At 44.3% G+C, this 24,663-nt stretch overlaps 1 protein-coding gene and 1 long non-coding RNA gene across 3 annotated transcripts in view; one reads left to right on the forward strand and one right to left on the reverse strand.

Moving 5' to 3' along the window:
- The window catches only part of cers1 (ceramide synthase 1), a 59,220-nt gene that overhangs the window by 18,422 nt on the left and 16,135 nt on the right, over nt 1-24,663 (forward strand). For both annotated transcript variants that reach the window (XM_059991282.1, XM_059991283.1), the window contains one exon: nt 10,468-10,627. In XM_059991282.1, coding sequence (XP_059847265.1) covers nt 10,468-10,627 — 160 coding nt within the window. The remainder of the gene's footprint in view (nt 1-10,467; nt 10,628-24,663) is intronic.
- The window catches only part of LOC132406080 (uncharacterized), a 55,987-nt gene that overhangs the window by 10,657 nt on the left and 20,667 nt on the right, over nt 1-24,663 (reverse strand). The window lies entirely within an intron of this gene.

The raw sequence follows: 24,663 nt of genomic DNA on the forward strand, positions 1-24,663 counted from the left end.
TTTCAAAGTGCACGTGACAAATAAAGCTGATCTTTAAAATCTTTCATTGCTCTCCCAAACCCCACCTACCCCGCTAAGTACATCCTCAAAAAAAATTGTCAAGCGCCATTTCCCTTTGTCAAACACACCAACAGTCCAATTATGTTATGAACCTCCTGCCACTCTTCACCCCTTATGTTGTTAAGATCTTGATCATGAACTGTTGAAATCACTCATTATAAATTACTCCATAGTTTTTTCACAGTTCAGCAAGTTCCTACACTTTCTCCTCTATGTCCTTGCTAGTAATTGATGGCCAGTATAATAGTTCCAGCTGTCTAATGTGCCTCTGTTTCTGTCCTTGGCCATTCTAGGATGTGCTCGCTCTCCAGCACTGCAATATTCTCCTTAATCAATACCACACTACTTCTCTCTCCTCTTTCCAGAGCAGCTTGTATACGTGAATATTTACAACCGATTCCTGCTTTTACTTTAGCCGTATGTCTGTTCTTCCCACAACATCATAATCTCGTGCAGTTAATTTCATTTTCAGCTCATCAACCTTTTTAAATACATTTTTAACATTTAGATACAAGCTCTGTAAACCTGCATTAGGCTTTCTTGTACTTGGGCTCAAGTTATGTCAAAATTTTCTATTTGGTGAGTGCGTGGAATGGGCTGTCGGCAACGGTGGTGGAGGCGGATACGATCGGGTCTTTTAAGAGACTTTTGGATAGGTACATGGAGCTTAGAAAAATAGAGGGCTATAGGTAAGCCTAGTAACTTCTAAGGTAGGGACACATTCAGCACAACTTTGTAGGTTTTCTATGTTTATCTTACCCATGTTTTTTTTGAAATGTGTTTTTCTTTTCTTTAGTATGCTATTCCCCTGTTCCCAATGCCATGTAAAATTAATTTAAAGCTCCCCCCCCCCAACCTGCAGCACAATTTTGGTAACATAGTGGCATGTTTGGTTGCTGTGGCTTCTATGGTTTGTTTAAATTTATTTTTAATGATTGCAAGATACTGCTAAATTAGGAACTTAAAGTACTGCAGGTTCACCCCATCAGCGAGTTGCTCGCTGGCAGAGGAAACGAAGGAGCTGCACATTGTGCTGCAGCTTACATTAAAAGGCACATACTGTCTAATAGCAATTGACCGCCTTGGTCACCTCTCTTGTGATCGCGAGACCCTTTTGGACATTGTTGACGTGGAAGTTCGATTCACTGATTTGTTGGCGGTGAGCAGGGGCGGACGGTGGGGGAGCTGTGTGGCCTCGGACATAGAAAGGTCTAGGCCTCAGGCCACGGTGTCACGTGCTCACAGCCACCAGGAGAGAGGTGCCAGAGCCGGCACACTCAAATGGGGCCAGTGTGGCACAGCGTCGGTGTTGCCCTGGCTCTCGAGTGGTCGTCTGCAGATTTTGGAGGCGCTGGATGCTTTGAGTCTGGACTCTTGGCCGTATTTTTCTCTCTTGTATGTGCTGGGTGTGACTGTTGGGACTGTGTTTTCCACCTTGGCTTCGGAGAATCGCTGTTTCATTTGTCTGTATGGTTGAATGACAGTTAAACTTGAATTGAAGTCACAGCGCACTGCAGCACAGAAATAGATCTCAGTCCATCTAGTCCGTGTCAAACTGTTTTTCCGCATACACCTATTGATCTCCCCCAGACCATAGCCCTCCATACACCTCCCATTCATGTACTTATCCAAACTTCTCTCAAATATTGCATTCAAATCCCCACCCAACAGTCTGTTCCATACTTTGATAAAGGAAGTTACCCTTCAGGTTACCTTCAATTTTCACCTTTCACCCTTAACCTGTGACCTGAGGTGATTTCTGATCTCTCCCCACTTCAGTCAATAAAGCCTGCTTGCATTTACCCTATATATACCACTCATAATTTTGTATACACCTATCAAATCTCCTCTTGTTCTCCTAAACTCCAGGGAATAAAGTCCTAACCAATTCAACCTTGCCTTATAACTCAAGCCTTCAAGCCCCGGCAACATCCTTGTAAATTTTCTCTATACTTTTCAATCTTTTTGACATATTTCCTGTAGGTAGATGATCTGAACTGTAAGCAATACTCTGACTTTGCCCTCTCCAATATCTTCTACAACTTCAATGTAAGATCCCAGTTTGTGTACACAGTACTTTGTGACGATTGTTCCTCGTTTTTGTTGAAGCGGAATCTTATCAGTCTTACAGAACCAAGAATGATTTTGTGTTATTCATTCTTTCCTCCACTAAACTGAATTCCACATGAATGGCAACAAAAGACTCTGTCTTTGAATTTATTTTCGTTACTTGTTGTCAAGTGTTGACCCAGATAAACAGCAGTGAGCCGACAGGCCTGGGCAGGAAACTGCATATCACCATATCAGACTGGACTGCGCTGAGCAACGATTGCAGAGCATTTTAGAAACTGTCACAAGCCAGATGGGGAAAAACAAAACACTTTAACTCACTGCAGTTTGATCCCAACTCCCCCATAACTTTTCCCCTGAAGTCTCGGACTCCTTCTGCAGTCCTGTTTCACAGGTGCTATAGATATTCCACTGACTTCCTCATATGAACAAACATGCATGTGTTTCTGTCTATTTCCTGCCTATTCAAGGGGCAAGGTTGAGGAGTAGAAGTTGCCTCCCTCTGGTTCCCCCACCCTTCCTTCCTTTTCTCCCATGGTCCACTCTCCTCTTGTATCAGATTTATCCTTCTTCAACTTGACCTTTTCCATCTATCACTTCCTAACCCTTCCTCCACCCACCAATCTTCCTCCTCACCTGGCTTCACCTATCACCTAAAATGCTGGTGGACAAAAATTCAGGACGAAGGGTCTCGGCCCGAAACGTCGACAGTGCTTCTCCCTATAGATGCTGCCTGGCCTGTTGTGTTCCACCAGCATTTTGTGTGTGTTGTTTTAATTTCCAGCATCTGCAGATTTCCTCGTGTTCACCTATCACCTGCCAGCTTGTACACTCCCCCCCCCCCCCCCCCAGCCAGCCAATCTTCTTATTGTGGCTACTTCTCCCTTCCTTTCCAGTCCTGGTGAAGGGTCTCAGCCCGAAATGTTCACTGTTTATTCCCCTCCGTAGATGCTGTCTGACCTGCTGAGATTCTTCAGCATTTTGTGTGTTGCTCTGGATTTTCTGCAGAATCTCTTGTGTTTATGACAGCTGTCAGACACTTCATACATTTCTTATAACCCTCTCCCTCTTCCATGCATTAATCATCATGGATGTCATGAAGCCCCATTATTCTGGAAATGGGTCGGTTGCAGTCTCCCACGAGGATTGGAAGATGGGTGTCCTGGCCCGAACTACGTCTTCACATCCCACCTCTCTCACATCACCACCATCTTCTTTTCAAAAAATGATTTTGAGGTGTTTGGTGAGATGGTGGGAGAGTATGCCAGCAAACAGTGATCCGGTGAAAGGGACGAAGCATTCGATTGTGTACGAACTAGTCTGCCTTTGTGTCATAAATAAATCATAATCTGGATACAGTCGATCCTATCTGTATTACAAACCTAAGGACAAATCCAATCTTCCTACTGATGCATTGTCTTTTGTGGACTGTGCTGGCTCAGGACATTGGTGGCACAGTATTAGTTGGTCTGAAATGCAAAGTTTCTGCCTCTGATCCAATAAGGGTCTTTTAGTTGAATGTGTTTGGTTGATGGAACCAGGGGTGGATGTACACTCAATGGCCTCTGTGAGGTACAAGAGACTTGTGGTCTTCTGCTTCTGTACCCATCAACTTCAAGGTTTGATGATTCGTGCATTCAGAGCTGCTCTTCTGCACAACACTGTTGTAATGCATGGTTAGTTGAGTTACTGTCATCTTCCTGTCAGCTTGGACCAGTCTGACCATTCTCCTTAACAATTCATTTTGACCCACAGAACTGCCATTCTCTGAAGGTCTTTTGTTTTACGCATCATTCTCTGTAAACTCTAGAGACTGCCGTGCATGAAAATCCCAGGAGGTCAGCAGTTTCAGAGATGCTCAAACTACCCGGTCTGGCACCAACAACCATTCCACAGTCAAAGTCACCAAGATCACATTTCTTCCCCATTCTGACATCTGGGCCGAACAACTACTGAACCTCTTGACCGTGCATGCAGGCTTTTATGCATTGAGTTGCTGCCTCATGATTGGCTGATTAGATATTTGCATTAATGAGCAGGTGTTCTGGTGTACCTAATAAAGAGGCCACAGAGTTTATACATGAAGAATTATACAAAGTTACGATACCTTTGCACTCGAGTAGCGAACTAGCATTTCACTGTCTAGGATGATGATGAAGAATGGTTTCTTGTGGGAAGAGCTGTGACCGTTGCCATGGGAATTTAACACAAGCCATTCAGGTGGATGGGAGCATTGGATCTGTCGCCCTGATGAGAATTTCCATAACCATATAACAATCACAGCACAGAAACAGGCCATCTCGGCCCTCCTAGTGCGTGCCGAACTCTTAATCTCACCTAGTCCCACCTACTCGCACTCAGCCCATAACCCTCCACTCCTTTCCTGTCCATATACCTATCCAATTTTACCTTAAATGACACAACTGAACTGGCCTCTACTACTTCTACAGGAAGCTCATTCCACACAGCTATCACTCTCTGAGTAAAGAAATACCCCCTCATGTTTCCCTTAAACTTCTGCCCCCTAACTCTCAAATCATGTCCTCTCATTTGAATCTCCCCTACTCTCAGAAACAGCCTATTCACGTCAACTCTATCTATCCCTCTCAAAATTTTAAATACCTCGATCAAATCCCCCCTGAACCTTCTATGCTCCAATGAATAGAGACCTAACTTGTTCAACCTTTCTCTGTAACTTAAGTGCTGAAACCCAGGTAACATCCTAGTAAATCGTCTCTGCACTCTCTCTAATTTATTGATATCTTTCCTATAAATTGGTGACCAGAACTGCACACAATATTCCAAATTTGGCCTTACCAATGCCTTGTACAATTTTAACATTACATCCCAACTTCTGTACTCAATGCTTTGATTTATAAAGGCCAGCGTTCCAAAAGCCTTCTTCACCACCCTATCTACACGAGACTCCACCTTCAGGGAACTATGCACTGTTATTCCTAGATCTCTCTGTTCCTCTGCATTCCTCAATGCCCTACCATTTACCCTGTATGTTCTATTTGGATTATTCCTGCCAAAATGTAGAACCTCACACTTCTCAGCATTAAACTCCATCTGCCAACGTTCAGCCCATTCTTCTAACCGGCATAAATCTCCCTGAAAGCTTTGAAAACCTCATTATCCACAACACCTCCTACCTTAGTATCATTGGCATACTTACTAATCCAATTTACCACCCCATCATCCAGATCATTTATGTATATTACAAACAACATTGGGCCCAAAACAGATCCCTGAGGCACCCCGCTAGTCACCGGCCTCCATCCCGATAAACAATTATCCACCACTACTCTCTGGCATCTCCCATCTAGCCACTGTTGAATCCATTTTATTACTCCAGCATTAATACCTAACGACTGAACCTTCTTAACTAACCTTCCATGTGGAACTTCGTCAAAGGCTTTGCTGAAATCCATATAGACTACATCCACTGCCTTACCCTCGTCAACATTCCTCGTAACTTCTTCAAAAAATTCAATAAGGTTTGTCAAACATGACCTTCCACGCACAAATCCATGCTGGCTACTAATCAGATCCTGTCTATCCAGATAATTATTAATACTATCTCTAAGAATACTTTCCATTGATTTACCCACCACTGATGTCAAACTGACAGGTCTATAATTGCTAGGCTTACTTCTAGAACCCTTTTTAAACAATGGAACTACATGAGCAATACGCCAATCCTCCGGCACAATCCCCGTTTCTAATGACATCTTAAAGATCTCCATCAGAGCTCCTGCTATTTCTACGCAAACTTCCCTCAGGGTCCTGGGGAATATCCTGTCAGGACCCGGAGATTTATCCACTTTTAAATTTCTTAAAAGTGCCAGTACTTCCATCTCTTCAATTGTCATAGGTTCCATAACTTCCTTACTTGTTTCCCACACCTTACACAATTCAGTATCCTTCTCCTTAGTGAATACTGAAGAGAAGAAATCATTAAAAATCTCTCTCATCTCCTTCGGCTCCACACATAGCTGACCACTCTGATTCTCTAAGCGGCCAATTTTATCCCTCGTTGTCCTCTTGCTTTTAACATAACTGTAGAAACCTTTCGGATTTACTTTCACCTTATTTGCCAAACCAACCTTGTATCTTCTTTTAGCTTTTCTAATCTCTTTCTTAAGATTCCTTTTACATTCTTTATATTCCTCGAGCAATTCCTTTACTCCATGCTGCCTATATCTATTGTAGTCATCCCTCTTTTTCTGAACCAAATTTCTAATATCCATTGAAAACCATGGTGCTTTCAAACCTTTAACCTTTCCTTTCAACCTAACAAGAACATAAAGATTCTATACCCTCATAATTTCACCCTTAAATGACCTCCATTTCTCTATTACATCCTTCCCATAAAACAACTTGACCCAATCCACTCTCTCAAAATCCCTTCACATCTCCTCAAAGTTAGCCTTTCTCCAATCAAAAATCTCAACTCTAGGTCCTGTCCTGTCCTTCTCCATAATTATATTGAAGCTAATGCTATTGTGATCACTGTACCCGAAATGCTCCCCAACACATACATCTGTCAGCTGACCTATCGCATTCCCTAACAGCAGATCCAACACTGCCCCATCTCTAGTCGGTACTTCTATGTATTGTTGCAAAAAACTATCCTGCACACATTTCACAAACTCTAAACCATCCAGCCCTTTTACAGAATGAGCTTCCCAGTCTACATGTGGAAAATTAAAATCTCCCACAATCACCACCTTGTGTTTACTACAAATATCTGCTATCTCCTTACACATTTGCTCTTCCAACTCACGCTCCCCATTAGGTGGCTTATAATACACTCCTATCAGTGTTACTACACCTTTCCCATTCCTCAATTCCACCCAAATAGCCTCCCTAGAGGAGCTCTCTAATCTATCCTTCCAAAGCACCGCCATAAGATTTTCTCGGACAAGCAATGCAACACCTCCTCCTCTGGCCCCTCCTACTCTATCACACCTGAAGCAACTAAATCCAGGAATATTTAGTTGCCAATCACACCATTCCTGCAACCATGTTTCACTAATAGCTACAACATCATAATTCCAGGTATCAATCCATGCTTTAAGCTCATCCACCTTTCTTACAATGCTGCTAGCATTAAAATAGATACATTTAAGATACTCTCCACCTCCTCCTCTCTTTTCATCCCTAACAATGCATTCAAATTTATTATCCTTTTCTTTCTTCTCCCCTACATCTTCGGGCTGAGCGCATCCCTTCTCCATCACCTGCCTTTCCTCCCTCACACACTGTCTATTTACTTGCTCTACTGGTGAACTAACCTCCTCTCCCATAGTTTCCTCAAATTGATTCCCACCCCCCCATCTTACTAGTTTAAAGTCTGCCCTGTAGCCCTAGCAAACCTACCCGCTAGGATATTGGTTCCCCCCCAGGATTCAAGTGTAACCCATCCTTCTTGAACAGGTCACGCCTGCCCCAGAAGGGGTCCCAATGATCCAGAAACTTGAATCCCTGCCCCCTGCTCCAATCCCACAGCCACGCATTCATCCTCCACCTAATTCCATTCCTACTCTCACTGTCGCGTGGCACAGGCAGTAATCCCGAGATTACTACCTTTGCGGTCCTTCTTCCTAACTGCCTTCCTAACTCCCTATACTCTCGTTTCAGGACCTCTTCCCCTTTCCTACCCATGTCATTGGTGCCTACATGTACCACGACCTCTGGCACCTCACCCTCCCACTTCAGGATATCTTGGACGCAATCAGAAACGTCCCGAACCCTGGCACCAGGGAGGCAAATTACCATCCGGGACTCCCGATCTCCTCCACAGAACCGCCTGTCTGAACCCCTGACTTTAGAGTCCCCTATTACTATTGTCCTCTTTCTTCTATCCCTACCCTTCTGAGCTACAGGGCCGTCCTCTGTGCCGCAGACCCGGCCACTGTCACTTCCACCAGGTAGGCTGTCCCCCCCAACAGTACTCAAACATGAGTACTTATTGTCAAGGGGTACAGCCACTGGGGTACTCTCTAGTACCTGCCTCTTCCCCTTCCTGACTGTGACCCACCTATCTGCCTCCCGTGGCCCCGGAGTGACCACCTGCCTGTAACTCCTCTCTGTCACCTCCTCACTCTCCCTGACCAGGCAAAGGTCATCGAGCTGCAGCTCCAGTTCCCTCACTCGGTCCCTCAGGAGCTGCAGTTCGGCGCAACTGGCGCAGATGTAGACGTCCGGGAGGCTCGGAGACTCCAGGATCTCTCACATCCGACACCGAGAATAACAAGCTGCCCTCACACTCATACTTCCCAAATAACTGAAAATAACAAGAACTAAAAGATAAGCCTACTGTGCCCTCTTCCGCCTAAGCCCCCTGAGCCCAAGCCATACACTCTGCGCCCGGCTCACTCCGCTGCCCGCAAACGAAGCTGCCCGCTTCTTAAGGCGGCGTTCTTTATATATCTTCCCTCCTTCCCGGGCCTCCTTCACACGCCTGCGCAGTCCCGCCTCTCAGAACTCCGATCTGAGACGCAACTGGACAATTTGAAAATGGCCACCGCCGCACTTCCTCTCAAAGCCTCGCTGTCCTCTTCCAAAAGAGTAAAATTTCATTTTACTCGCACACCTGCTTGTTGCTGGTTAAACGTCTGCATTTGACAAATTCTTTCAAATTTGTTTCCCTTTTATATTGTGACTTTCTTTTTAATGGTGTTTACAATTTGACTGGGGTCCATGGGGGGGGGGGGTAAATCCTTGTCCTTCACACACTTCTTCAGAAGGATAGCATGGAGGGGAAATAGTTCATCTGTGAACTATTTGAATTAAAATTAATTGGGCCATTCGTCCACTGAGCTGGCATATAGGGGTTGAATGGCCTTCCTCTCAGGGAGCCATAGAGCCATAAAGCACAGAAGCAGGCCTTTTAGCTCAGTTAGACCCATGTCAAATAAGATTCCCATCTAAGTTACCCTATCTGTCCACCTTTTGACCTATATCCCTCCAAACCTGTCCTATCCAAGTAACTGTCCAAGTTCCTGTTAAATGCTGTGAATGCAGCTATCTCCAGCAAACATTGATCAAAGAAAACCACAGGGTTTCCTTTCAATCTCGGGGGCAAGAAGTTCTGTGCACAGGGAAGATATACCAGGAACTTTATTCTGGCTCCTTCAATTCAAACGGAAGGTTCACGTACACTTCCGGTTCACTGAGAACAGGGCCTGACACTGATGGCTCCATTGATTAAATAGGCCGTGAAAACTACCTACTACTGTTCGCTCATCAATAATTCTGATCATTCACACCCCCCACCACCACTCAACTCTGGCTACAATACGTTTACAAAATGTACTTGCTTATTTATGTGGCCGCAAACCCCACCTCCCAAACAAGTGAGCGTATTGCAAAACAGCAGGTGCATGGAAACACTGCCACCTACAGGTTCCCCTCTGAGATGCAGTTGCTATTGATTTCAATTCCTTCATAGTCGTGGGGTCTCTATCCCGGAACTCTTATCAATTCAAGATGGCAGCTCACCCACACCTTCTGAAGAGCAATTAGGACTTGCCAAAAAAAACTGGGCTTGCCAGAGATGTCTGTACCATTAAAAAAAAATAAACTTGGGACTATTGGTTTTGTAGGTGATTTGGTCCCCGAAGGTATTGAGTATGTGGGACCAGCATACAGGTTGCACCGTATCCTGCCAGAGTAAAGGTGCTTTGGTAATACCCCTCCCCCCCATGTCAATCAGACAAGGTGACCACACTGCTGTAACAGTAATAACATATCAGAATTTATATGGAGCGATTCTTTGCTTGGCCGTTTCTTTTTTCACAGAAATAAACCTGATTTTATTGGAAGAAGATGTTGTGATTTCAGTTTTCTTTCCCCTTTTTAAATGTACTACTTTTTGATAAAATTGACCTTGTTCCACAATACATTGTTCTGAGCCGCACACGGTGCCCCATTTCCACCTTAAGCATTGGTGGAAGGTCGTTAATGAACATTCAGAATGGAAACGGAACATCCCAAGCAGTATGGAGGACCTCTGTGCTGTTGGAGCTGCCATTTCAGGGGAAATAACCTACAAGATTATCCTGGTGTCCATATTATTATTCTCTGAACATTTTTAAAACAGTGTATTTGGTCATGACTGTATCACTGCCTGTGAGATCTTGTTTTGTGATTCTTTGGCCACACTTCCAAAACACTTTATAGGCTAGCAAGTGCTTTATATCCAGAAAAGGATGTGGAGGGTGCTGTAGAAATCCAAGCCTTTTACATCCAGTGTCTGAAAGCAGGGCTCTGTTTTTGGCGTAGAATGATGACAGTTGCTCTAATTCTCTTTCTCACCATCTCTTGCAGCCACTAGCTCACTGGTGTGACCTACAGCCCAAGGATGCGGCCAAGATGCCGGAAAGTGCTTGGAAGCTGATTTTCTACACTGCCTCTTGGTCTTACAGCACCTACCTGCTCTTCCTCACAGACTATCCCTTCTTCCATGACCCACCGTCCGTCTTTTATGGTATGCATCAAATGGTTTCACTCAGCATTTGCAATGAGTTATAGTCCCTGTCTAGGAAGATTGATTACGTTCTGTGTGTAAATTATTTTAATGTATTCTGCACTGTAATCTTGGTGTTGTGGAGTGGAATGATTGGGAATCCAATGTCAGAGTTTACTATGGTTTGTGTAGTCTAGTCTGGGATGGAGCTCTCTCTCTCTCTTTCTGACCCAACAATATAAAATAAAACAGTGGAAACAACCAAAGGACCGGGAATGAGAGGTATGAAGAAATAACTCCTCCATCCCTCATGCCTCGACACTCCTCCTGATATGACATCATGCACACTTTGCTTCGAAAGGCCTAGATAGAGTGGACACGGAGAGGGCGTTCCTGATATGGGAGAGTCTAGGATCAGAGGGCACGGCCTCAGAATACACAGAGGTGAGAAGAAATTTCTGTAGCTAGAGGATGGTGTAACTAGAATTTGTTTGCACAGATTTGGAGGCCAAGTCATAGGGTATTTTTAAAGTGGAGCTGAATAGTTTCTTGATTAGTAAGTATGTGAAAGGATTCAGAGAGAAGGCATGAGAATGGGGTTGAGAGGGATAATAAATCAGCTATATGGAATGGTGGAGCAGACATGATGAGCCAAATTCAGCTCCTGTGTCTTATAGTCTTTCACTGTTGTGCCTTTGGTGCAGACTATTAAGCTCTAGAATTCCCTTGCAAATTCTTCCATCCCTCTTTAAGGTGCTCAGAAAGACTACCTCTTTGACAATGGTTCCAATACAATGTTTTGTAGTTGGCTGTCATTTTCCCTTTCATAATGCTTCTGGGAACCATCTTGTCCTTGTTTATTACATTTGTAGTGTTATCTAAATGTGACGTTTGTTACAGGTTGTAAAAGATCACATGTAATGGGGAAGAGACTGGTTTTAGGGTTAAATCTATAGCAAGCACACAAATTTGTTGATAACCTGCTCACTTAGTTGATAGAACACCTACCTCTGCGCCAGAAGGTTGTGGGGTCCAAACAGACACCGCAGGTCAACACAAAAGATCCAAAGATTCAGATGAGATATTAGACCATGGCTGCCTTATTAAAGAACTGAATGAAGGTCAGGAATTTGAATCATTCAAGATTGTTCAGTGCCATTTCCAGTACACAAGTGTAAAGAACAAAAAGATTGTTACTCTGGATCCAAGGCAGCACAAAAATAACACAAAAAGATAAAAAACACAATAATAAAAATACACAATAATTATAAATACGTAAGATAAAACTTAGAATAGTACAGCACATTACAGGCCCTTCGACCCACGTTGTTGTGCCAACCCTTAAACCCTGCCTCCCATATAACCCCCCACCTTAAATTCCTCCATATAGCTGTCTAGTAGTCTCTTAAACTTCACTAGTGTATCTGCCTCCACCACTGACTCAGGCAGTGCATTCCATGCACCAACCACTCTCTGAGTCAAAAACCTCCCTCTAATATCCCCCTTGAACTTCCCTCCCCTTACCTTAAAGCCATGTCCTCTTGTATTGAGCAGTGGTGCCCCGGGGAAGAGGCGCTGGCTGACAACTCTATCTATTCCTCTTAATATCTTGTACACCTCTATCATGTCTCCTCTCAGCCTCCTTCTCTCCAAAGAGTAAAGCCCTAGCTCCCTTAATCTCTGATAATAATGCATACTCTCTAAACCAGGCAGCATCCTGGTAAATCTCCTCTGCACCCTTTCCAATGCTTCCACGTCCTCCCTATAGTGAGGCGAGGTTATATAAGATAGGTTATATAAGTTGACTATGTCTAAGTAATTGTATGATTGTAAAGCAGTGTCTGTACATAAGGTGACTCACAGAAAGAATGGTGGTGCTGGGGTGTGTGGAGGGGTGGGTTAGTGGGTGGAGGTGTTGATCAGCCTTATTGCTTGGGGAAAGTTTCTGTTTTTGAGTGGTTGCTATGTAGCCTCCTCCCCGATGGGAGTGGGGCAAGCAGTCCATGAGAAAGATGGGTGGGATCCTTCATGATGTGACTGGCCCTTTCCCAGCACCTTTCTGATGGTGGGGAACCTGGTGCCAGTGATGCATTGGGGAGTTTTGACTACCCGTTGTAGAGCCCCTCTGTCTGCTGCAGTGCAGTTTCTTTACCGTGAAATGACGCAGCATGTTAGAATGCTCCCTACTGTGCATCTGTAGAAGGACTGGAGTATAGATATGCACAGTCCAGCTTTGTTTAGCCTCCTCAGAAAGTAGAGGCACTGGTGATCTTCCCTGATTGTGTGTAATGTATTCTGTGACCGTGAAAGATTGTGCAGAATGAGCACTCCCAGGAGTTTGACATGCTCACAGCTTCCACTGCTATACCGTCAATGTAAAGGTGGGGGGGGGGGTGCATGAGTCGATAACCATCTCCTTTGTCTTGTTGTCATTGAGGAAGAAGTTGTTTGCCTGGCAGCGGCCTTGAGCTCTCCCACCTGGCCAGCAACCCTCCCATTAAAAAAGAGAACTCTAGCAAAAGAAAGGTCGGATTAATTTGGCATTTATTTCTTTGCCTTGTGTGAGATCTTCACACACAGAGCTACCACGAATCCACAGAGTGAACCCCAGAATCAAAATATAATTCATGTTCATGATGTTTAAACTCTTTGGGGTATCAAAGTGATATGAAGGGTAATGTTTAAAAAAAATGTTTCTTGGCATTCGTTCTTATGTCTCTCCTAATCCTTCCCTAGTCCCTGAGCTCACTAGGAACTGGCTCTTTTAATGAATCACTGCAGTTCTTTGTTAAACCTGCCAGCTGCTAGCTACAGATATTTCTATATCTCTCAGAAAGCTGTTGCGGTGAATTTAATTTTCATTATTATTGGTAACAATCTGCACAGCACTGAGTCTCCTGGATTTCCATGGATCTGTGTGTATCTTGCTGGCAAACAGAGTTTTAAATATGCCACTGAAATATCTTCTGCAAGGATTGACAGAGAACACCATAGCTGCTTCCAGTGCTCAAGTCCAATGTCTGTTTAATATTCTGACCTGCTCACTAACCGGTCTGGGGTAATTTAACTGGAGAGGCAAGTCTTCAGAGTAAGCAGAGGAAAGCGAAAGATGGGAAAAGATTTCACAGACATTCAATCCAATTCAATTCAAGTTTAGTCATCATTCATCCAGACACGAATACTCATGAATACAGCCAAACGAGACGGTGTTACTCCTCTCGGAAGACTGAAGATCCATTTGTTTGTTTCCTTAAATAGTCTTCAGGGAAAGCAGAGGAAAGCGAAAGATGGGAGTGTTACTCCGCCCTGAAGACAGAAGGCCCCTTTTTTTTCATTTCCTCAAATAGCTACAGGACAAATCCAGACCAATCTGTTCCACCATCACTTGCTGTTGACCTCCATCCATCTAACAGATGGGCATACAGCAGACAGGAATACCAGCCCTTGCACATCGCACAAGATTGTGACCTGGAAACATGTTGCCACCATGCCAAACCCCCAGGATAGCTGGAGAACCTTGAACACGGGGTTCATGGATTCACTCACCTCAACACTGAACTGATTCCACAATCTATGGACTGTACAATGCACATCCTAATAAAAAAACACTAGTTATTTACATACTTACTTATTTATCATTTTCTTTTTATTTGCATAGTTTGACTTCTCTTGCACATTGGTTATTTATCCATCTTTGTAGTTTTTATTGATTCTCCTGTGTTTCTTTAGTATTCGACTGTGAATGCCCACAAGAAAATTAATCTCAGGGTTGTGTATTGTGATAATAAATGTGGTGATAATATCTTGATGATAAATTTATTTAAAGTTTGAGATTCCCCTCTGTTTTCCAAAGGCTTCAGGATTCAGCAATAAACAGCATCTTTCCCATTGAAGCACAGATCCTAATTATGAACCTTTAAAGATACTGTCTGTAAAGTAACTAAATAAAAGCTGTAAACCTCAGCTTCCCTCAAACCCTACTCCGGAGCACACCTCATATCACCCTGCAGTCAACCCTTCCCCAATACGGGAATAATTTATTGTACTCTCAGGACACATTTAATTTATTGATTCCCTCCAGAGTGCTCCCAGATCAGAGTCTTCCCAATTGGTTACATTGAAAACAAAGTCAACAAATTGCCCTGCGTTCTCTCTGCAATTCCACATTCCTAAAATGAGGCCACTTGAACATAACCATCACTTTCTCTCACATGAGGAACTTGCTGTATGGTATCCTCCCTATACATCCCAGCATACCTCTGAGGCAGTGTTATGATTTTGGAATTGTATCAAGGGTAAGATATTAAACTAAGATCCTATCTGCACTTTGGGATGGATGCAGCCAGTTAATATCGGGGGAAGTGACAGTAGCAGTGCAACGGGCCCAGTCTGGACTGAAGTTCGTAGAGGAAAAACTAAAATCAGTAGAAGCTGAATTGGCTGAAATTTCTCAGACAGCACGACAGCTACTTTCAGAGCGGCAAACCCAGGACTCGCTGGAAGAACAGGTTTCTACCCTGACAGTGACAGTCAGCAACTCAGCGTAGACAGCCGTAATCAGGTGTCAGCGATTACTGCTCTCACAGCCGTGGTCCAGCAGCTTACTGCCAACAGCCAGAATCAGGTGACAACCATTACCACTCCTGCTACCGCAATTCAACAGCCTTTAGTCATGTCAGTCCCATTTGCAGCATCTCCCATATGCTCCTCTTCAAAAGCCTCAGCAACCTCAGCCACTAATGCCCCAACTCTTGTAATAGTGTCTGGACCAGAACTGAGTATTCCTCCACCTGACAGATACTCTGATGACTCAGAGGGCTGCAGGAATTTTATTGCCCGGTGTAAGCTGATCTTCCATGCCCTGCCAGGTTGGTTCGGTGATTCACTGGTGTACACGTGAATCTAGGCAGACCCACACTCAGCCTGTTCAACACTCCACAAGAACAACGTTCCCCCGGCCCAATTCGTGTTCGTATTCAAGAGAGTGTCTGATCTTCCTGTATGGGGTCAGGAGGCAGACCAATGACTCCTGCACCACAGGAAAGGGACAGTGAGGGACTGTGTAGTAAAGTTCTGCACACTTGTGGTTGAAATGGGGTGGAACAAGAGATCCCTCATCTTGCTTTCCAGTGTAGGCTGAGCACAGAGGTTCAACATGAAATGGCACTGCACGATGAGCTAGGCAGTCTGGATGTCCTGGTGATTTGAATTGGCAACTGGGCAATTGAGTGGCACAGGCTAGGAATATCCGAAGCTTCCTACTGTTTGGATTACTGTCTGTCTTCACCCTCTTTCTCGTCACCCAGTCCAGAGATGCCCATGCAGGCATCTACCTCAGGAGGAATTGGATTGGTGCAGGAGGATAGGTTCCTGCCTCTAACGTGGTGATCCAGGACACTTCCAGGCAGTGTGTCCCAAGCACCCAGTAAAAGAGGATACCTGCCAGTAGGAAAGGGCATTCTGACAGGTCGATTCTCACTGCCAATTCCTCCCCTTTTTGCACGATGCTCCCAGCCTCCTTGTCATGGCCATCCCAGACACTTCAGGCACTTACTTGTTCTGAGGCAGCCATGAATAAATCTTTGGCTCAGAGATGGAAAGTTCTGGCTCAGCAACTGAGAGAGAATATCGATATCATGGCTCTGGATGGTCGAATTTTGGCGCTGGCAAGATCCACCTTTCCACAGTATCCCTGCAACTTGTGCTGGGAGACAAACATGGGGAACAGCTCTCATTCTCTCTTGTGCCACTGGTGCTTGGCCTTCCCTGGTTTTATCACCGCAACCCATGGATTGATTGGTCCCTATAGATGCTGCAAGAGTGGGAACTGGCATGTCTGTCTACCATTTTGGTTCTGGCTCAAGCCCCTGTCAGTCTGTCCCCTCCGGTGCCAACTGCTAGTGTGGACTTTTCTAATGTTCTGGTTGATTATTGTTGCCCTTCTTGAGGTCTTCAGGAAGAAGAAAGCCACCTCATGGTCTCCACACCAGCCGTACGATAGCACCCGGTACTCGTCCTCTCCAGGGCTGGCTCTTTTCCTTCTCACTGGCAATGGAAGAGTATATCAAGGAGGCATTAGTCTTAGGATTTATCGTTCTATCAGCCTTGCCAGTAGAGGCATTTTCTTGATTTTGTAAGCAAGAATGATGGCAAGCTCCTTCCCTGAATTGATTTTATTGGTACCTTTAACATCAGAGTGAAGAACCACTACCCTCTTCCCCTGCTTGCCTCTGTGTTTGAACATCTCCAAGGGGCAACTGTATTCTCCAAGACAGATCTGCATAATGCTTACAGCCTGGTTCATTCAACACCTCCCCTGGTCACTATGAGTACCTCGTGATGCCATTTGATCCGGCCAACGCCCCTGCTGTTTTTCAGGCCCTGGTCAGTGATGTGCTCCTGGACATATCATTCTCATCAGAAACTTCAGTCCCATCGCAGTTCCCATGAATGCACTCACTAGGAAGATCCATTGGACAGGTGAACCAAGCAAAGCTTTCTCACGACTAAAGTGACACTTCACCACTGTCCCGGTCCTGCGGCACTCAGACCCATCCCAGCTATTCATCATTGAGGTAGATATATCGGATGTCGGCATTGTAGCTGTACTCTCTGTGCTCTTCCGCGCCTCTGTGCTTTTCTTCCCAGTTGTTTGACTCTGGCTGAACGTATCTATGATGTCAGGAACTAAGAGCTTCTAGCTGTCAAGGAGGCCTGGAAGCATAACAACACTGGCTGGAGGGAGCAGGGCACCCTTTTTTTTGGGTATGGACAGATCAGAAAGACGTACGTTCAGGATGCTTAGAGATTCACACCCTGTCAAGCCCACTGGACTGTCTTCTTCACCTGGTTCAACTTCACCGTCACCAACTGTCCTGGAGGCAAGATTACGATGTCCAGTGCTCTCCCCTGGCAGCTTTATGTGTCTGAAGACACCATCAACATCCTTCCTCGCTCGTGCACTGCTGGTCCAGTAATTTGGGGAATAGAGGTGGAGATGAGGGCCAGGAGGGTGACCTCCCAACTGGCTATTTGTCCCTGCTACAATATACCCCAGAAAGTTGGAATGGGGTTACTCCTCCCATCTGGATAGCCATCCAGAATTCAATGGACCCTGGAATTTATCAAATGACAATTTTGGTGGCTATCAATGTCCCACGACATCCACAATTTCATCTCTGCCTACGCCTCACCATCACTGGTCCCAACTCTCAGTGAGTTTCATCACTGGTCTGCCCCATCTGATGAAAACACTACTATTCAGGTGGTTGTGGACTGGTTCTCCAAAGCTGCCCATATCCTTGCTCTCCCTAAGCTCCTGTTGACTTGTGAGACCTCCAACCTCATGGTTCAGCACATGTTCAAGCTACATGCCTTCCCTCAGAACATGGTGTCGGATTGAGGACCACAATTCAAGATCTTCTGTTCTCTTGTGGGAGCCAAAGCCAGCCTCTTATCTGGTTTCCACCCGAATCTTAATGGCCAGACTGAGAAGTGGATCCGGAGCTGGAGACAATCCTGCACTGCCTTTCCTCTTCCAACCCCTCATCCTGGAGCTCCCAGTTGGTTTGGGCAGAGATTACCCAAAGTAACCTCTAGTCATCCTTTACCGGTATGTCTCCCTTTGAATGCCAGAAAGGGTTCCAGCCACTGCTCTTTCCTGACCAGAAGATTGACGTGGGAGTTCCTGCTGCAGAACAGTTTATCCAGTCATACAAACACACGCGGAGATGGACCAGGGCTTCTTTTACCGAGAAACCACATGCCTGGCAAGCTGATCAGCTCTGTCTCTCAAGCCAGGGGAGAAAACCTGACTGACATCTGGGGATTTCTCCTTAAAAGTTGATAACTGTAAGTTGGCCCCACGCTACACGGGACCATTCATGGTGGAGAAGGCTATCGACAAAGTCTCATATAGATTGCATCTACCATCATCAATGAAGATCCACCCAGTGTTCCGTGCTTCGCAGCTGAAACTGGTGACTTATCCCCCCCCCCCCCACCGCTCCAATCACCTCCTCCCCTCCTCCCCGCTTGGTGGAAGGATCTCTGGTTTCTCCTGTCCGGCGCCTCCAGGCTTCTCGCCGGGTGCGGGGCAGGGTCCAGTATCTTGTGGATTGGAGGGGTATGGTCCTGACCAACGTTCTTGGGTTCCAGTCATGACATCCCGGACAAGTCTCTCATCCAGGAATTCCGGAAGGCGCAGGTCTCTGGCACTTCGGGAGCTGCGCCTGGGGAAGGGGGCCTTCTCACAACCGCAGACTCTGCTATGGTATCGGCATGCCCTCGCAGGCGAGCCGCTGAACGGCTCCAGCAATCACTCTCGTGAGTTTGCAGGTTCCAGCCAATTAGTGTTTCGCTGTACTCGCTGGAATTCAGTAGAATGAGGGGGGATCTTATAGAAACATATAAAATTATGGAAGGGACAGATAAGATAGAGGCAGGAAAGTTGTTTCCACTAGGTGAGACTAGAACAGGGGACATTACCTGAAGATTCAGGGGAGTAGATTTAGGATGGAGATGAGGAGGAACTGCTTTTCCCAAAGAGTGGTGAATCTGTGGAATTCTCTGCCCAATGAAGCAGTGGAGGCTGCCTCAGTAAAAATATTTAAGTCAAGGTTGGATATATTTTTGCATAGTAGGGAATTAAGGGTTATGGGGAAAAGGCAGGTAGGTGAGTCCATGGCCAGATCAGTCATGATATTATTGAATGGCACATGGGCCAGATAGCCTACTCCTGCTCCTATTTCTCATGTTCTTATTGTGGTGGTGTTTAACTCCCTTCCTCTAATTCCACTCTCATTGAGACTCAACCAAAAGCACAGCAAAGTCTATGCTTCCTGCTTATCTCTATCCCCATCTGGGAAAGAACAGTAATCACAAACAAGAGGAAATCTGCAGATGCTGGAATCTGAGCAAAACACGCAAAATACTGGGAGAACATAGGAGGCCAGGCAGCATCTAGGAAAAGAGTACAGTTGACATTTTGGGCCAAAACGTTGACTGTACTCTTTTCCTAGATGCTGCCTGGCCTGCTGGGTTCCTCCAACATTTTGTGGGAAAGAAGACCACTGTTTTGATTGCTGCTGTAAAGGAGCGCCATCATTTAGTATGAAAAGTCACTGCTTCCTACCCATAGTGTTGGCATTAGATTTCAGACTGAGAGTTTTTGTTAATGGCCCTGTTGGCCTAGCATTTATTAATTTTCCTTTAATTCTTCAGAGTTCTTAATAAATGTCTGTGAACTGTTCATCCACTTAAGTGTCTCTCCCTTTGCACTTGGACCATAACTGCACCCTTGTGTCACTTGCTGTAGTCTGTCAACCCTTCAGGGTTCTGGTGTTGGTTCTTTCCAACTGAGGGACTCCCTACAGATGCAGTGATTCATTGTACTGAGGTAGGCTGATGGATTTGAGTAGGGAGGACACCCGTCAGTTCCTTATCTGAAAAATGGAGACGCTTGTGTCAGAGAGGCCCCATTTTAGGGAGGTGGGTTTGCTGAGAGAACGCAGGATAATTTCCTCTGATGGGAAGCTGAATCGGAAAGGAGCTGGTTAGGACAGTTAACTCAGTACAGAAGAGGAATTAAGTACCGGTGATTGCTTCTCTGATTGGAATAAGTTTCACACAGCCCTAAATTTGGGATATGTCATTGTTGCTTCATCACCACTGGGGCGAATTCCAGAATTCCAAGAATTCCCATCATCACAGCACGGCACCAACAGATCCAACTCAATGCTTCCTCCCCAAGGGCAATTTTCAGTTCAAAGTTGAAGGTAGATTTATTATCAAAGTACATATACCCTGAGATTCCTTTTCTTGCAGGCATTCACAGTAGCGCAAAGAAATACAACAGAATTAATGAAAACTGTGCACTAAGACTGACAATGTGCAAAAGAAAACAAACTGTGCAAATATATGAAAATACAAATAATAAATAAAGAATGCTAAGGTATAGTCCTTGATAGCGAGTCCAGAGGAGACTCAAAAATGAGTTCATATTCACCGTTAAGCAATGGCTTTGCCTGTACTGCCCACATCCTAAAAATGAATCAAACCTGGAGAGAGTTGAGGGATGTGGTTGAGAGTTCTGATGTTATCATGTCATACACAACAGTTAGAGGATCTTAATGCATCTCCAATGAGAACAAGTACCTATTAGTGCATTTTCCATCTCTCTGAGAGAGCTCATTTAAACCTACTTCCCTGCACTTCACCCCAATCCTTGAAAATGTTGCTGGTTCAGCCAGTTTTGAAGGATTATGTAGAATTTGGTCAGATTCCAACTTTCAACAGCACATTCCTGATTGTTTTAACTGACTGTGGTTTAATAAAATAATTCTTTTAATTTCCCTTTTATTTTTTTTGGCTATTATCATATGCCTGAGTCTCCTGGGCTTTCCAGTCAGTAGGAACATTTTCTCCTGATATATTCAGTCACATTAGACCAGAAGACATGGGAGAAGAATTAGGCCATTCAGGCAATTGAATCTGCTCCACCATTTTATCATGACTGATATATAATGTCTCAAACCCATTCTCCTTTCTTCTCCCCTAATCTTCAACACCTATACTAATCAAGAACTTATCAACCTCTGCATTAAAGTAACCAAATGACTTGGCCTCCAGAGGTGCCTGTGGTGATGAATTCCATAGACTCACCACCCTCTGCTAAAGAAATTCCTCATCTCTTTTAAAAAAAGTTACTTAAAAGATTATGAAATGCCTTATAAGTTCATGAAGAAAATGCATTCTTGATGAGATAAAACAGAATCATGTACTGTGCCAAAATATTTTGCAATTTGTTGCTCAGGATTTAAATGATTGTACTTAAAGCATTTAAATCAAGTGCAGAAATCCAGGCCTTTGAACCGGAGGGTTCTTCAGATGCTGCTTCACCGGGATCCTTCTCTGTACAGTGACTGAGGTGTGAGAGGATTCCGTGTCAGGAGCTGCACAGAGTCTATCGAGTGGGTTGCCCACTTCCACTGCTTTGTTTTGAAACAGACTCCACTAGATAGCAGTGCACTTGTGTTACGTAGCACAGAAAAAGGCCCTTTGACCCAGCTAGTCCATGCCAAACTATTATTCTGCCTCGTCCCATCAACCTGCACCCGGATCATAGCCCTCCGTACCCCTCCCATCCGTGTGCCCATGCAAAATTCTCTTAAATGTTGAAATCGAACCCACATCCGCTGCTTGTGCTGGCAGCTCATTCCACACACTGAACACCCTTTGAGCGTAGAAATGTTCCTTTAGACATTTCACCTTTAACCCATGACCTCACCCTATCTCAGTGGGGGAAAAAAGTCTGATTGCATTCACCCTGTCTATATCACTCATAGTTTTATATACCTCTATCAAATCTCCTACGTCCCTTGGCCTCTTCAAGCCTCTTCTGCTTTTTAATTAGATCATAGCTGACCCGTTGCTTCATCTCTACAAACATGATTCAGGCTCAGTCTTGAATGTACTTAGTTACAGAGCATAACTCAATGAGATATAAAGGTTTATGGATTCACAGCCTTCCCCCGAGTAAAGCACTAAATGACCAGATTCTGACTCAGTAACTCCTACTTCCAGCCCCCCATCTACTGGGAACGAGCATTGCACAAGCCGTCCCTCAATCGTAATCAGGGCATTAAAACATTGGTGGGATAACACGGTGAAATGTGCTGCTGATGAATTGCATATAGTGATAGCCAGGCCGTAATTGGATCAGTCAAGCCTGCTAACTGCTGCTGGTGGTTGAGATTAAAGTGAAGCTGATAGTTTGTGTGTCATTGTTCTCCACTCACTGCATCTCTGGCAAAGAGTTCCTGCTTAGTTTGTGCAAAGTTGCTGTACGTTCTTTCCTTTTTGTTTCAGACCTTTAAAGAACTGGTATTCTGGGTAAATTGATTTTAACTGTACTGTTAACTGCACAAGACTCTGCCTTACATTGACTGGGTAACATTGAGCTCCCAGTGAGGGCTATGTTTCCTTTTAGACAGCAGTGACTTTAATTCATTTTCAATCTTTTTTTATTGATTAAAAAAAAGGATAGATACAAGTCAGAGGAGAAGTTATCTCAAATACATATTTCAATAAAAGTACAAAAAGAATAGACACTGTCAAAATCATGTATAATATTGAGCTAATATAAAAAAAGAACCACAACTCCTCTTAACAATTCATTGAAAAAAAGACTCAAATTTTCTATTATTGAGAAGGAAAAAAAACAGTAAACTAACCTAAAACAAAAAAAGGGGGACTGGACAGTCCATTTTGAGGATATATTGAAAAAAAAGAAAAATTCTTCTGGTCAAATCTAAAACTTCGCAGAGAGGATAAAAAGATTACCTAAAAAAGTAAAAGAAAAAGTTGGATCATATGAAAATATGGAATGAAAGGTCGCCAGGTTTGATCAAATTTAAAAGATGTATCAAACATCCGACTTCTAATTTTCTCCAAACTTAAACACGACATAGAAACATAGAAAATAGGTGCAGGAGTAGGCCATTCAGTATGATCATGGCTGATCATCCAACTCAGAACCCTGTACCTGCTTTCTCTCCATACGCCCGATCCCTATTGCCACAAGGGCCATATCTAACTTCCTCTTAAATATAGCCAATGAACCGGCCTCAACTGTTTCCTGTGGCAGAGAATTCCACAGATTCACCACTCTCTATGTGAAGTTGTTTTTCCTCATCTCGGTCCTAAAAGGCTTCCCCTTTATCATTAAATTGTGACCCCTCATTCTGGACTTCCCCAACATCGGAAACAATCTTAACAATCGGACATGATAGAGGAGAGCCAGAAGAAAGCAGTAGGTGGATCGGGATCATTCCAATACAACAAAATAATTCTCTTAGCCAATAAAGCTGAAAAAGCTATCATGCATTGAGCGGAAGCAGGAACATTTCCTGCTTCCTTTGGAGTAATCCCAAAGACTGCCGTAAATGAACCAGGTTGTATGTCCAAACCTATGACTTTTGATAGTGACTTTAATTCTATGGAACTCCATTGGTTGTCACTTCTAGTGGGCTGCCCTGAGGTTATGACCAATGAACCACAAAGGCGGCAGGGAGAGAGGAATATCTGAATCAGCCTATAGGTCGCACAGGGAAAGGGATGCCCATGGCAAAAGAACTGGCCCTTGATATATGTCCACCCTCACTCTTCCTTTATCTAGAGGAGTTGTAGAAACAAAGGAGAAACAATTAACTTGATGAAATGTAAGATAAACTGATAAGGGTGTAGCAAGATGAAGTATTACAGAGAAAAAAATGAAAAAACGAGCAAGGTGGAGGCAGAGTATAAATTGAGTTGGAATTGCAGAACGGAATAAGAATGTCAAGACTTGTTGGTCAACAGTGATATCACAGGTGCAGAGGACCATGTCTCTCTGCTTCTGGTTGTCTTTGGTTATTCACGTAGGCTTGCTGCCATATTTTTGTGTGTTCATCCATGTGTATGTGGCATTGGCACCATCTCCCACCGCAATTGATAACGATTTGATGATCTCTGTTCTCTTAGGGGATTGTTATGAGGTGAGGTTGTCATCCAGGTGCTCTCAGCCCATCTTCAATGCAGCACCCCTTCCCCAACTTCTCCCATCCTCCATCTCAACCATAACCACGATGGCCAACTTTAGCCTTGGCTTTGATCCTATGTAAAATTTAATTTTTTTCAAACATGAGAAAATCTGCAGATGTTAGAAATCCAAAGCAACACACTCCAAATGCTGGAGGAACTCAGCAGGTCAGGCTGCATCCATGGGAGGGTGGATGTATCGATGTTTCGGGCTGAGACCCTTTTTCAGGACTTGCTTTTCTCATTTTCTCCAGTTGTGACAACCCTTTAACTTATCCAGATGCTGATGGCTCCTTTTCCCATTCGTAGCAGGTTCAGAATGCAACTTGACAGTGGTTGAAATTGGAATCACCCCTTTAAAAAACAGCGATTTTTAATCACCAGTGATGAACCAGATGCACTTCAGTGGTGCATCTTCCCATCAGTGACGTTCCTGTACGTTTTTGCATTGTGTATATGTAGACTGATCTTAACCCCAG

The sequence above is a fragment of the Hypanus sabinus genome, chromosome 16 (genome assembly GCF_030144855.1).
Source record: "Hypanus sabinus isolate sHypSab1 chromosome 16, sHypSab1.hap1, whole genome shotgun sequence".
NCBI classification, from domain to species: domain Eukaryota; kingdom Metazoa; phylum Chordata; class Chondrichthyes; order Myliobatiformes; family Dasyatidae; genus Hypanus; species Hypanus sabinus.